This window comes from Solanum lycopersicum, chromosome 10, assembly GCF_036512215.1.
Source record: "Solanum lycopersicum chromosome 10, SLM_r2.1".
Lineage (NCBI taxonomy): Eukaryota > Viridiplantae > Streptophyta > Magnoliopsida > Solanales > Solanaceae > Solanum > Solanum lycopersicum.
In genome coordinates this window covers 64072090-64087133 of record NC_090809.1, presented here as the reverse complement: position 1 = coordinate 64087133, position 15044 = coordinate 64072090, and the positions used below count along the sequence as shown (strand labels likewise).

Here is a 15044-nt window from a genome sequence, read left to right as displayed (position 1 = left end):
ATAAAATGTTTTTTTTTTTAATATGCTTATGTTTGCCCTTACATCATCAATTTAGCAATGAAAATGACCCCCTTTTGCAAATATTAATTTGGTCGTATTTTATGATTTCAAAGTGAAATATGTATTTTTAACTTCATACGACATAGAAGACTAATTTATTAGACTTCGTGTAAGCTTGCGTTTCGTCATAAAATTTTATATTATAATTTTATAATATAATTTTAAATCGAATAAATTTCTTAATTTAGGCAGGAGGTATAAGAAGCGGACAAAAAAACATTTAAAAGAGTTTGGATTTGAACTCTCAAGAAATCAGATTTCCCATTCATTCCTATCATGTGGAACTTTCATGACCATCAGTCTGATTTTATCATCATCCTCCAAAAACGAGGGACAGATCAATAACTAAAAGTTACGTGTTAAGGACAATTTAATAATTTTAGGTATAAGCACTAAACATGACCCTAAATTTGACGTCAGTTGATAACTATAATTTTTAATTTTAAGTAATATACAAGTAAGCATTTAATTTTATATAAAGTTAAATAAATAGACACATTCGTCCTAAATTACACCCTACATGAAATTTTTTGTGTCCTACGTGTATTATGTCACGTAAGGTAATTGTTAAAGAATGACAAAAGTCTCAATATTGATGATTAATGAATGGGTGGACTCCTTATAAGACTTGGGCAATCCTCCTCCCTTTGAGCTAGCTTTTGGGGTGTGAGCTAGATTTAAGATCCCGTCTCACCCGATGTTGGGGTCCCCAAAAATTGCTCAAACACCGGATACTAAGCACATGGCGTGAGGTGGGGTATTAAAGAATGACAAAAGTCCCTAATCGGTGGTTAGTTAATGAGATGGATGGATTGCCCGTCTCACTCGATGTTGGGGTCCCCAAAATCAAAATTGCACACGCACCAGATACTAAGAACTGCGCGTGAGGTGGGGTGTTAAGGAAGTTTAAGTGTTCACATGTGCGCACACACTTATTTTGTACAAGTTTAAATGTCAGCATGTGCACATTTAAAGTTAGAATACATAGTTATTCATTGAAATCAAATTAGAGATCATGTTTATCTATTAAATATGTCATAATCTTATTTTAAATTCAAAATTTTTAAACTAATTAAAATGACGATAGCGTACGTGAAATGTGTTTGTTATAAGAATGGGACGTTTTGTATTCTTGTGAACTGGATGTATCTTGTATGGAGTAATATTTAATCTTATCTTGGGTGTTTATTTCAAAAAAAATTTAAACAAAAATAGAGCAATATCTGTAATAAGCTGGTTATTTACAAAATTAGAAGTCATTTTGTCTAGTAAATATCATCCTCTCATATTCAATTTCACAATAACAATCAGTACATTATCACCATTAAGATGAAGCTGAAAATGCTTATGTCTGCTCTTACATCATCACTTCACAATATACTCTATAAATTAAACAATATGTTGATGAAACCATAGTGTAATAATATAACAACAAAAAAAAATATTCTCTCATTTTTTTCTTTTGATTTAACAATGGGTGTTCTTACTATAGAGCCACATTTTGTGTTGTTTCCTTTCATGGCACAAGGCCATACAATCCCTATGATTGATATTGCGCGATTACTATCACAACGCGGAGTTATTATCACAATCGTTACAACACATTTGAACGCGAATAGATTCAAGAAAGTCATTGATCGCGCTATAGAATCAGGACTGAAAATTCAGGTGGTTCATCTCTACTTTCCAAGCTTAGAGGCTGGACTGCCTGAAGGATGTGAAAATTTCGACATGCTTCCATCGATGGATTTGGGGCTGAAATTCTTCGATGCTACGGAAAGACTTCAGCCCCAAGTGGAAGAAATGTTGCGAGAAATGAAACCTTCACCAAGTTGTATAATATCTGATATGTGTTTCCCATGGACAACTAATGTTGCACAAAAGTTCAACATTCCTAGAATTGTTTTCCATGGAATGGGTTGCTTTTCTTTGTTATGTTTACATAATTTGAAAGATTGGGAAGGGTTAGAAAAGATCGAGTCTGATACAGAGTATTTTCGAGTGCCTGGATTGTTCGACAAGATTGAACTAACCAAAAATCAGCTTGGAAATGCTGCCAGGCCGAGAAATGAAGAGTGGCGAGTAATGAGTGAAAAAATGAAGAAAGCGGAGGAGGAAGCTTATGGAATGGTGGTGAATACCTTTGAGGATTTGGAAAAAGAATACATCGAGGGTTTAATGAATGCGAAAAACAAGAAAATTTGGACCATTGGCCCTGTTTCACTCTGTAACAAAGAAAAACAGGACAAAGCTGAAAGAGGGAACGAGGCTGCAATTGATGAACACAAGTGTCTAAACTGGCTTGATTCGTGGGAACAAAACTCTGTACTCTTTGTATGTCTCGGGAGCCTATCGCGCCTTTCCACGTCTCAGATGGTTGAGCTAGGGCTTGGGTTAGAATCATCGAGACGACCCTTTATTTGGGTTGTTAGACACATGTCAGATGAGTTCAAGAATTGGCTAGTTGAAGAAGATTTTGAGGAAAGAGTTAAAGGGCAAGGACTATTAATCCGCGGTTGGGCGCCACAAGTACTACTCTTGTCACATCCTTCAATAGGTGCGTTCTTGACTCACTGTGGATGGAATTCGAGCCTGGAAGGTATAACCGCTGGCGTGGCCATGATCACTTGGCCAATGTTTGCTGAGCAGTTTTGTAATGAGAGGTTAATAGTGGATGTACTCAAGACAGGAGTGAGGTCAGGCATAGAGAGGCAAGTGATGTTTGGAGAAGAAGAAAAATTGGGAACACAAGTAAGCAAAGATGACATTAAGAAGGTGATTGAACAAGTGATGGATGAAGAAATGGAAGGTGAAATGAGAAGAAAAAGAGCAAAAGAATTAGGAGAAAAGGCAAAGAGGGCTATGGAGGAAGAGGGTTCATCTCATTTCAACTTGACACAATTGATTCAAGATGTGACAGAGCAAGCAAAAATTTTAAAACCTATGTAGAGGTTGGTTTAGGATATGGTGAAATTAATGAATTATGCCATTTAGTAAAGTTCAGTTACTTCAATATAGGAGTAATATTTAATTTTATGGTCTTATAATTGTATTGTACACGGAAAGAGTTAAAAAAGTATCTTTAAATTACGTGAAATTGAATAAAAATGGTGTTAGGTAATCGTTTGGTTCAACAATCCTCTTGTTATTAATTGTTTGGTTTTAAAATGTTTGTATTATCAATGGTTTGATTCTAAATGTCATTTTTCTTAAGAAATATAGTAGTATTTTATTAAAAAAACATACTCTATTCCTAATTAAAAAGTGTCACAATTGAAGAACTCAATTCTTGCTTCTTTTCTTTTCAAATCACTTTAATTAATAAATAATTAAAAACAAAATATATTCTTAATCTCATTTTAACAATTAAACTAGGATAATTCTATATATTAGGCATGTGTTGAACAATTGTATCACCAAAAATCAAATTACTAAAGGGAAAGTACATACATTCAAGGATTTAAGAGGGCTTTTCCTAAAGAGGTGGAAGATTACATACTGAGACGGATTTAGGATTTTTAAAGATGATGGATACTACTATTTTTTAATGGTATAGTATATGTTTTACGATTGAATACAATAGTGATGTTTTAGTATATATCTTTGACTAATTGATAAAATTGTTTGAAACTACACGTGTCATTCAATAATTGATTTATGCAATACATCATAAGCAAGTGTGTCTTAATATTTTTGTTTCTCACTCAATATTTGATATCAATATTAAAATCTGACCAAATTTGGATCGTGCTGAAAAGTCCCCTATATGTATGTTTAATAGATATACTTCTATCAAAGTTAAAGTGTGTGTTTGATCATTGACTAACTTTAAGTGACAATCTTACGAATTATGCCAAATTTAAAGGGCTATTTAGATATTCGGTGTATGTTTTATATGTACCAAGATAAGAAACATGAAGAAAACTCACAAACAATATCAAATAAAGACCCATGATTTGGATAAGCTATTAGATGATCAAACATAATAAGATAGCAGCCTTTAAATTCAAGTAAAATGTGAATCATGAAAATTTGCACATAAAGTCTTACTACATTGATAGCCTTATTTATCGTATATTACTCAAAGCATGAACTAAAAAAAAATTAAAAATTGAATTACGATTTTATCTTTTTTATAATTTAAATTGTTATAAAATATTTAAATATTTGATTGTATAAATTTAATTAAAATGTTAATGATTTTAGACTTTTTAAGATTAATTTCTAATTAAATATTTAATTAATTAATATTTATCATCTATAATCTATATGTATATAATAATTATAATTTTTTTTAGAAAAATGGTCGCTACCTAAATTGCTATATTTTTCCTCTTCTCATAATTTTTTCCTTAACCCTCTCATGAATAATATAATTAATGCGGATAAAGTATTATCCTTAATGATAAATAACAAAATTTAATAATTTAAAGGGTGCAAATCTGCAAAATGAAAACACACATTGATAATAAGAACTTTAGTTGTCCAACAAGCTAATGTAGGTTTTGAATTTAGTTGTAATAATATATTCTATTGAACAGAATAAGTTGTTCCATAAGTTATTATTTCATCTAAATATATAAAAAAGAGAATTGAGCATTCCATACATAAAAGTTTGGACAAAATCAATATTACAGAAATAGGTAAAAGTGTGAGAGAGGACTAAAAGTACACCAATATTACAAACATTGTGAGTGCCTCTTGTGCAAACTCAAAAATGACTTTAAATCTTAATCCAAAGATCAGATATTATTTTGAATTGTATACAAGACAGATGTATTTCACAAGAAAAAAAATGGTCCTATTCTACAAGTTCTGGCAGGAAGTGTATCATTCTTATAAGAGAAGATACTTTTAAACTTAATGCGGATTATTAATCTCATCCCTCAATTACGGCACTTTTGTAAACATCTCTTTACTTGATTAATTGAACTGTCTTATTATAGTAATTGAACTTTTACAATTACTATAAGGCTTGATTTTGAACTATAAGGAACACATAATTACCTCTTCAATCAACATTTTAAAAGATTTGCTTGCTCTGTAACATCTTGAATCAATTGTGTCAAGTTTTGGTAAGAGGAACCCCCTTCCCCCATAGCCCTCTTTGCCTTTTCTCCTAATTCTTTTGCTCTTTTTCTTCTCATTTCATCACCCATTACTTGTTCAATCACCTTCTTAATATCACCTTTGCTTACTTGTGTTCCCAATTTTTCTTCTTCTCCAAATATCACTGGATTCTCCATGCCGGCCTTCACTCCTGTCGCGAGTACATCCACTATGAGTCTCTCATTAATGAACTGCTCAGCAAATAGTGGCCAAGTGATCATGGCCAAGCCAGCGGTTATACCTTCCAGGCTCGAATTCCATCCACAGTGAGTCAAGAATGCACCTACCGAAGGATGAGATAAGATGAGTACTTGTGGCGCCCAACCGTGGATTAATAGTCCTTGCCCTTTAACTCTTTCCTCAAAATCTTCTTCAACTAGCCATTTCTTGAACTCATCTGACATGTGTCTAACGACCCAAATGAAAGGTCGTTTAGACGATTCTAACCCAAGCCCTAGCTCAACCATCTGAGACGTGGGAAGACGCGATAGGCTCCCGAGACATACAAAGAGTACAGAGTCTTGTTCCCATGAATCAAGCCAGTTTAGGCACCTGTGTTCATCAATTGCAGCCTTGTTCCCTCTTTCAGCTTTGTCCTGTTTTTCTTTGTTACAGAGTGAAACAGGGCCAATGGTCCAAATTTTCTTGTTTTTCACATTCATTAAACCCTCGACGTATTCTTTTTCCAAATCGTCAAAGCTATTCACCACTATCCCATAAGCTTCATCCTCCGCTCTCTGTATTTGATCCATAATTTTCTTCATATCTCCATCTTTTATTAGAATATTCGCAAGCTGAGCTTTGTTTAGTTCAATCTTGTCGAATATTCCAGGCACTTGAAAGTAGTCAGTATCAGACGCAATCTTTTCGAAATCCTCCCAATTTCTCAAATTGTGTAAGCACAACAAAGAGAAGCTGCACATCCCATGGAAAACAATCCTAGGGATGTTAAATTTGTGTGCAACATTATTTGTCCATGGGAAACACATGTCAGATAGTACACAACTCGGCGAAGGTTTCATTTCTTGCAAAATTTCTTCCACTTGGGGTTGAAGTCTTCTCGTAGCATCTAAGAACTTCACCCCAAGTTCCATCGATGGAAGCATGTCGAAATTTTCACACCCTTCAGGTAGTCCAGCCTCTAAGCTTGGAAAGTAGAGATGAACCACCTGAATCTTTAGTCCTGTTTCTATTGCACGATCAATGACGTTCTTGAATCTGTTGGCGTTCAAATGTGAAGTAAGGATTGTGATTATAACTCCGCGTTGTGCCAATAGTCGTGCAATGTCCATCATAGGTATCATATGCCCTTGTGCCATGAAAGGAAACAACACAAAATGTGGCTGCACTGTGGGAAGAACACCCATTATTAATCGAATATTTTTGTTTATGTTTCAAGTTGTTACACTATAGTTTCTACATTGCTTAATTTATACATTGTAAAGTGATGTAAGAGCAGACATAAGCATTTTCAGCTTTATCTACTGTGTGGTTAGTTAGCATTGTATTTTTTGAGGATGATATATACTTGTCAGTCACAAGAAGAATACAAATGCACGGAGTGAGGCAAAACTATTGAATTCTGTCGAACGTGTAATTAACTTCAATGATTGATACGTCCTTCGTTATTGGAGGATGGTGACAAAATCCAACTGATAAAAATGAATGGAAACCTGATTTCTGAGAGATCAAAGCCAAAACTCTGTTGTAAATTGTTTTTTTTGTCCCCTTTCTAGTGAATCTAAGATAAGAAATTTGTGGTATATATCTTTTAAAAAATAATTTTGTGCATATATCAAAATTTAGACATGTGGTTTCTAAAGTTAGATTTAACAAAAATTGAAGTTTAAGAAAAATGGCTAAAGTGAGGCAAAAATGGTTTAACCTCGACCATATATAGATACCTAAATGTAGCGCTAGATTTGAAGTTAGACTTTATTAAGACTAACTTGATATATCGTATGAGCATAGGTTATCGGCAAGGGAATATATGTTTTTCTTAGAAAATTATCGTGTTACTGTACAAAAAGAGTGTCCTTCGTTGTACTTTTGGTCCATCATTGCATCGATGTAACAAAATTGATACTCAATAGTGTTAAAATTCTTTGCCATCCCAACTCCATTTTACGTCCTACAAAACTTGATTCTCACATTTGGTTCGAAGTGAGAATTTCGTACTTATTTTAAGTAATAATAAATTAGATGATCGAGCCATAAATTTCTTTGGAACATCCAAGTTGTAAGTATTTTGTTCCATTTGTTGGAGGTTTTTATTAGTTAAAGTCTCATGATGATCGCAATAAAAAGAATTTTCGCACTGTATCAAGGTGAACATAAAAGGAAGAAGTGAGAAATATTAGAGAGGAACTTCTCCCTCTTTATAATCTTCAAATATGGATCGAGTCAAATTGAGTTAAATAACGAATCATAACTCAAACATAATTAAATTTCTTCCTTTTTTATACATTGCAATCAAGCCACTAGGATTGATGTTGCTATGTTAGATGGCCTTAAAGAAATTAAGGCCGTGAAATTATAAATTTATCTATCGATTCAGCTCTTTTCATATTCATTAAGAAAATTAGTATTCCTTTAATCTCACTATTTCCTTCTTATACTATTTGCCGATTTGGCTATTTCCATTCCGATAAAATAATAATTTATAAAGTATTCTTTATTAAATCATCTCTATTTAATAAAATAAAAAATAGATTGATTATAGTACGAGACTTTTGGAAAAAAAAATGAGACACACGTGATCCAAAACGAATAATATGTTAAAATAAACTTATAGTTAATAGTACTTCTATATCATTTTACGTGTAAATTTTATCATGAAAGACTTGAAATTTCAATATTTATATTTATGCGGAAAAAAATACATAATTTAATTATCATATTTTGAATTGTCGAACGTAAATTGGGATGGAAGGAGTAAACATGAATTGCCATTTTCTGGAACGTTTTACCAGGTCCACTTAATTAATAAGTCGATGAACACAATGGCAAATTAAAATTCTAGATAATTATAATGTGGATCGAGCTACTTCTTGATGGCCACTTTGCCATTCGTTTTTGATGATACGACAAAGTCCACACAGCCACAATATTGTACCATTAATTCACCTTCTAGAATTATTTTCATTCAATAATCATGTCACATCTAATTATGCTATTTGAACAAAGTGAGGGGAAAAAATATAGAGGCAAATATAGGATATATAGTGTGAAACATTTTTGAAAATCTGAAATTTCCTAGTTAATAGTAATACAAAACGAGATATATATATATATATATATATATATATATATATATATATATATATATATGAGGGTAGAATATGTATACAGTTGATCACTCGAAAATTCTTTTAATAAAGATATTAATTTTAATAGGATTTGTAGGTCTATCATAATAATTGTTTTGCCTAGTAATAAATTGCTGATACTTATAGCATACCAATAGCGTACACACAATTTTTTAGGGTGAATATCTTGTTTATCATAATCCTACGTAAAGATGAATTTAGTTATGGGATTATGGTACCTATATATAAAAATTTAATTTCTATAGCAAATTAATTAACATTTACTTCGTATTATTATTAAAGAAATAGCGACTGATAATATGTATACATATATATACTGCATGTTTAGTTATTATCAGTAAAATTTACTTCTTTAATAAAACAAAATAATTTATTAGTGTTTTTTCAAGAAATAATTTATGTAAAACACATTTCTAACTTATGGAAGAAGAATTTTTTGACTATTCCACTTTAATAAATGTGTTGATTAATAATATTCAAATTAATCCGCTTTAGATTAAGCATATATAGTTTTTCAATTTTTTTTATTTGTTTTTTTAACTTAATAGCTTCTATTTTCTTTGCCAACTCTAATATACAATTATTTTTTTCAATCTGATAGTTTTTTTTTCCAGTTGTTGGTATAAGACTTTATTCTCATACAATCTCCTCCTTAAACTTAGTTTAACATAATGAAATTATTAGGAACTAATTTAAAAATTAATTGTGTATTAACCACATCAATCGAGTATTTAAAATCACTAAAAAATGCATTACGTTGAGTCTTACTTATTTCATTAAATTATTGAGTATGATATTAGTCAATGTGCTAACATAATTCAAAAATATTTAAAATATGATTTTGGACGATGTGCACATGATTTTCCTTGAAAATTTTTATACATATCATTAATAATATTTTTTAAAAATATTAAAGTAAGAAAATAATATTATATTGTCCTATGTGGCCTGGATTTTGGTTGTTAAATTGTTTCTAGCTAGTATACAAACACTGCAGAATTTAAACATATTAAATGACGATTGACAATTCAAGAAGACTAACAAAACTAACGACTAGAATATATGTTTAATCAATCAATTTTAAAGTTACTAAAATTGACTATTAATTAAAATAACAATAAATCAACTAAAGTTTAATTTGAATTTACCTGGATAATATGAATCAGTTGATCCCATTCTGCTCTATTTGGACTCACGTCCACAGTTAAGAATAGGTCTCGCGTTCGAGCCTTTTTTTTTCTAGGTATTCATTTTATTTGGGCTTTTAGTTTAATGTTTCTATTTAGCGAACATAGTTATTGGCAAGAATTTATTGAATTCATCATTGTTTGCAACAAATTAAACATATGGAAAATAAATAAACCATACAAATAAAATATGAAGAAACATGATTTTATTCATCAAGATTGTGAGTACAAATCTGTTTCTCCCTTGATTCTACTCTCCAGGATGATTTATCCATGATTCGAGGGCCGTTAGTGGCGTATTTCTCGAATTAGGATGATTTAGATTTGACCTCTCTATATGAATAATCCATCAATTGTGGAGTATTCGAGATCTTGATCTCTTTGTGGATTTTTCGAGATGCCTTTTAAGGGAATTTAGTATCATTTATATAGGTATAAACTAGGGTTTAGGGTTGATTAGCCTCCAAGAATCCTTATCTGAGTTGAACACAATTTGTAGAGTCCCAACTCGAATTGAACGCATCTTGTAGAGTCCTACAACATTTCAATGTCTACAATCATTTAGGCTCATAATAAATTAAAAGTTGCTCTTGCTACTCAGCCGAGAGCCTTGAGCATTATACAAGGACGTGCTGTAAGTCAATGTTGGGTCGAGGCTCAGTTCCTAGAATTTGGATCGGGTGTCGAATCTCATATCTTGAATGGCGGGTTGAGACTTGGTTTTGTTTCTCGGGTCAAGATCGGGTGGACTATTCAAAAGAATTGAGTTTAATTGGGTGAGTTGTGATCCAATCCGTTTTAATTTAATTAAGTAGTTTTTGATCGATTTTAGCCCAATCTTTTATTTTATTCCGACTTACTCAATTTCAATTTGATATGCTCATTTGACACCTCAACTATCCCACCACTTACAAGAAATATTATCTTTATCTTCACAAGATGAGAATAAAATTACGTATACATCATTCTCTGTATACTCTATTTGTGAGATTACATGAAATCTTTTTTTATTTTGGCCATATTAGAAAAACATATTTATGATTGATCAAGTTTTCCAAAAGTGCTTCTGCTTAATATTTAATTATTTTCTTAGCTTCTAAGAAAAAACTCCTAGTATTAGTCAAAAACATTTCATTTTAAAAAAAAATGTCTTTAACATCTCGATTCTTTAAAATAAATAATTTTAATTATTATGTATTTAATTGTCTTACATGAGATGAGGGTTATTCCCCACTTCATGATATGACAACTTTTGCTCATCCATTTCACCTCTTTAAATGCGACACTCTTTCTGATTATCATTTATTTAACGTCCAAATATTACATCTTTTTTCATTATCATCTATCGTCCTTTTTTCAGAAAATATATTTTTAACTTGTTATAAACTTTGACAAAACACGGAAACAGGAGAGTTTCAAAGTGATTATCAGGACAGCTCATTTTATGATAGTAACATTCTTTTAAATTTCAAATGAGAAAATGTATTATTTGGTCATGAGTACTTTTATTAATCACATCATCTAGAAGTTACTTTATTTGTAAAAGAACAGTACTATATTTCCTCGGTCTTATTTTATATGGTATTTTTTAGATTTTGAAATTTAAATAAATTAATTTTTAATCATAAATATTTTGAACTATCAATTATATATTGAAATTTATAATATTTATCTCGTAGTATACAAATATATAAAAAAAAAAATGAAGATTTCGTACTCAAATTTAACGTAGTCATAGCCTACTAGGAGATACACCCTTGAACATCATAGTCTGATTTTTTTTCCAATTTAAACCAATCGACAATGTAACATAAAAAGATTGCGTTTAGTATAGTAAAATCAATCAATTTGACATTTTTGTTTTAAAAAAATCATTCAACTACATTTATTATTAAAATAAATTTGACATGACAAATCAAAATTTTTATTTTTTATATGTCAATATAATCATAAATTGCATAAATAATTATTTTAAAAGGTCACTAAACTAGGAAAATAGTAACAGAATCAGTTCTCATTGTTCAACTATATATGTAAAAACCCGTTAGATTTTCTTTCAAGCTGGAAGAGCTTCAGACACCGGATAAAATATCAAAAAAAAGAAATATACAAAAAATAACCAACATAAATCACAATTAACTGATAAAAGTCTCTTACTCTTAACTAAATATCTCGAATTCGAGTCTCGAATAAATATATTAGTAGTTCATTCATATGAAAACAATATAATATTGCGTGTAAGCAGGGTCGGGGCATGGCACCATCACTAGTCGTCCAAATAACTTTGTCCAGTTGTGTACCGCCTCTTGGAGTCAACACCTACAATCTATTTGTTCATTTCTAGCCGCAATTGACTCATGACCAAGTCTTCACCATTTCCAAATTTTCGTAATTCGTGATCGAATCAGAAATTTATAAAAATATTGAAGAAAATATTATACCTAAAATTTGAACGAATATTCATATTAATACTAATTGATGTTTAGTTTATATAAAAAATAACTCGAAGAATAAATAACTTATTTAAGGGTTATAATATGGGGAAATTCTCTTAATATAAAGTGAAACGATATATTTATCATAATGAACAAATAAAAGTAAATCGAAGGGTGTAAATATAATTTCAAAATAATTAGTTTTACCCCATTTACAAAAATGAAGGTATAAGCGTAAATACGAATTTGATCAAACTAACAACTTTATTAAAACTATATACAATATTAAATTTAGAACTCAGTATTCAAATCCGTTGAAATTTCGATAATGTGGCCGCTAGTTATTTGCACAGTATATAATTTTTTTTAGCAAATGAAATTCTAACTAACCCTTTTGTGCAACTTACCTCCATCCCATTATCCTCATCTTATATTAAACCAAACTTTATTCTTATTATATAACCTAAGAACAAGTCTTATAAATGCAAGTCTCCCTTTCCATCTAAACACCTATTTTTCTTTCAAACCTCACAAGTTAGCTAGCCTTTTTTTTTTTTCATTCAACAATGGCAACCAATATTCCTCAAAAACTTCATTTTGTGTTTATTCCATTACTAGCACAAGGCCATATGATTCCCATGATAGACATGGCTAAGCTATTCGCGGAGCATGGTGTGAAGGTTAGTTTAGTAACTACACCACATAACGCGTCAAGATTTGCAACTATTATCAATCGGGCAAAAGAAATTGGGTTAGATATTGAACTTATTCAAATCCCATTTCCTAGTGAACAAGTTGGCTTACCTATCGGTTGTGAAAATCTAGATAGTGTGCCTTCGCGTGACCTTATAAGAAATTTTTATAGAGCACTTAATATGTTACAAAATCCATTGGAGAATATTTTGCTTGACCAAAATACCCCTCCAAGTTGTATAATTTCAGATAAGTGTCTCTCATGGACATCGCAAACAGCGCGAAAGTTCAACGTCCCAAGGCTTGTTTTTCATGGGATGTGTTGTTTTTCATTGTTAAGTTCACATAATTTGATGCTTCATAGGCCTTATTTGAAGGTTAAATCGGATATGGAACGTTTTGTTGTGCCAGGGCTTCCACTAAGGGTTGAAATAGCAAAAAATCAACTTCCAGGGGCTTTTGTGCAATTACCAGACTTGGATGATATTAGAGGTCAGATGCAAGAGGCTGAATCAAGTGCTTATGGAGTTGTGGTTAATAGTTTTGTAGAATTGGAGCATGGATGTGTTGAGGAATATGAAAAAGCTATTAATAAGAAGGTATGGTGCATTGGACCAGTTTCGCTTTGTAATAAAAATGTTATGGATATGTATCAAAGGGGAAATAAACCTTCAATTGATGACAAACAATGTTTAAAATGGCTCGACACGATGAAAAATGAGTCCGTTCTTTATTGTTGTCTTGGTAGTCAATGCAGGTTAATCGCATCGCAATTGATAGAAATTGGGCTCGGTTTAGAAGCATCAAAAAGGCCGTTTATTTGGGTAATAAAGACCGCAGATCAAAATTTTCTTCAACTAGAGAAATGGTTGTTGGACACAAAGTACGAGGAGAGAATCAAAGGGAGGGGACTTGTGATTAAGGGTTGGGCCCCTCAAGTTCTTATATTGTCACATCCAGCCATAAAGGGGTTTCTGACCCACTGTGGTTGGAATTCAACGATAGAAGGGGTGAGTTGTGGTGTGCCTATGATCACATGGCCTATGTTTGCGGAACAATTCTTCAATGAGAAGCTAATTGTTGAAGTTCTGAGGATTGGAGTTGAAGTTGGAGTTAAATTTCCGGTTAGATGGGGAGAAGAAGAGAAAGTTGGAGTACTTGTTTGCAAAGAACAAGTTGTGAACGCTATAGAGGAACTCATGGATGGAGGAGAAGAAGGCGAAAAGAGAAGAATTCGATCTAAAGAACTAGGGACGATAGCAAGAATGACCATGGAAGAAAATGGAACTTCTCGACTCAACATATTAAACCTCATCCAAGACATCTTAAACCAATCATTAAGTACTCAATTAGTTTAAAATTTTAATTACATACATTCACTGACAGTATAAAGAATTTTATACTATTAGCATTTTAAACTTGTTATCATACATTTATTTTCAAAATTATAGAGTATACCTTGCCTCTTTTATTTGAAGAGCTATCTTTTGTTTGTTGTAGGTAAATTTAAGTGCATAAGACTTTTAAGTTTTCCCTTTCATTTATGGTACTCTATAGGGATATTGTGATATCAGCTTAGTAGTTTCTATGATTTTCTCCATTCATGAATATTTATCTTAATATTTTTTCGAACAACTTTTTTTCCTTCCCTAAAAAATAAAATGTTACATTACACTAAAACAAACAAAAATTATAACGAAATTCATCAATAAATATTATATCTGACTAAATATTTAAACTATTTGTTATTAACTTATCGTTAAATAGAAACAGCGATGAAATATTATTGTAAATATGGCAAAAATATCTATCGTAGATTCATTTTATAGTGAGATATATTCTATAGTAATGTGTAAAATAATTTTCTTCAACTAGCCTTTGTCAATGTTCTTGTTATTGTTATTATTAAATATAATGGAGTATATGAAATTTATATAAATATCATAATAAAAAGTTGTTTTCTTAGGGATTTGATTGAAGTCATGCGTACATAAATTTTAAATTTAATATGCAATATGTGGAGGAATTAATTAATAAAGATGTTGATATTAAAATAATAAAGTCTATTAAGAATCTTTGAGAGTTGATTATTTCTAATAATATATATAACCAACCATATTATTTCTTATTTAGAAATAGATCTGAATTATTCAAAATAAATGAAATTATTTTTTTACTAGCAGTGATTTTTAAAAAAAATTCAACTATTACAATTTTGATGTTGCGAAAAG

General features: G+C 31.0%; 3 protein-coding genes across 3 annotated transcripts; 2 read left to right on the top strand and 1 right to left on the bottom strand.

Annotated features, from left to right (window-relative positions):
• Window positions 1-1408: 1408 nt before the first annotated feature.
• On the top strand, window positions 1409-3181 carry UGT73C4 (UDP-glycosyltransferase 73C4). The gene has a single exon (NM_001361348.1). The coding sequence runs from the start codon at window positions 1534-1536 to the stop codon at window positions 3007-3009; it is 1476 nt and encodes a 491-aa protein (NP_001348277.1). The 5' UTR covers window positions 1409-1533; the 3' UTR covers window positions 3010-3181.
• LOC101261675 (UDP-glycosyltransferase 73C4-like) lies at window positions 2925-6661 on the bottom strand. The gene has a single exon (XM_004249572.5). The coding sequence runs from the start codon at window positions 6534-6536 to the stop codon at window positions 5076-5078; it is 1461 nt and encodes a 486-aa protein (XP_004249620.1). The 5' UTR covers window positions 6537-6661; the 3' UTR covers window positions 2925-5075.
• A 5915-nt stretch (window positions 6662-12576) lies between these two features.
• Window positions 12577-14296, top strand: LOC101261380 (UDP-glycosyltransferase 73D1). The gene has a single exon (XM_004249783.5). The coding sequence runs from the start codon at window positions 12687-12689 to the stop codon at window positions 14169-14171; it is 1485 nt and encodes a 494-aa protein (XP_004249831.1). The 5' UTR covers window positions 12577-12686; the 3' UTR covers window positions 14172-14296.
• Window positions 14297-15044: the final 748 nt, after the last annotated feature.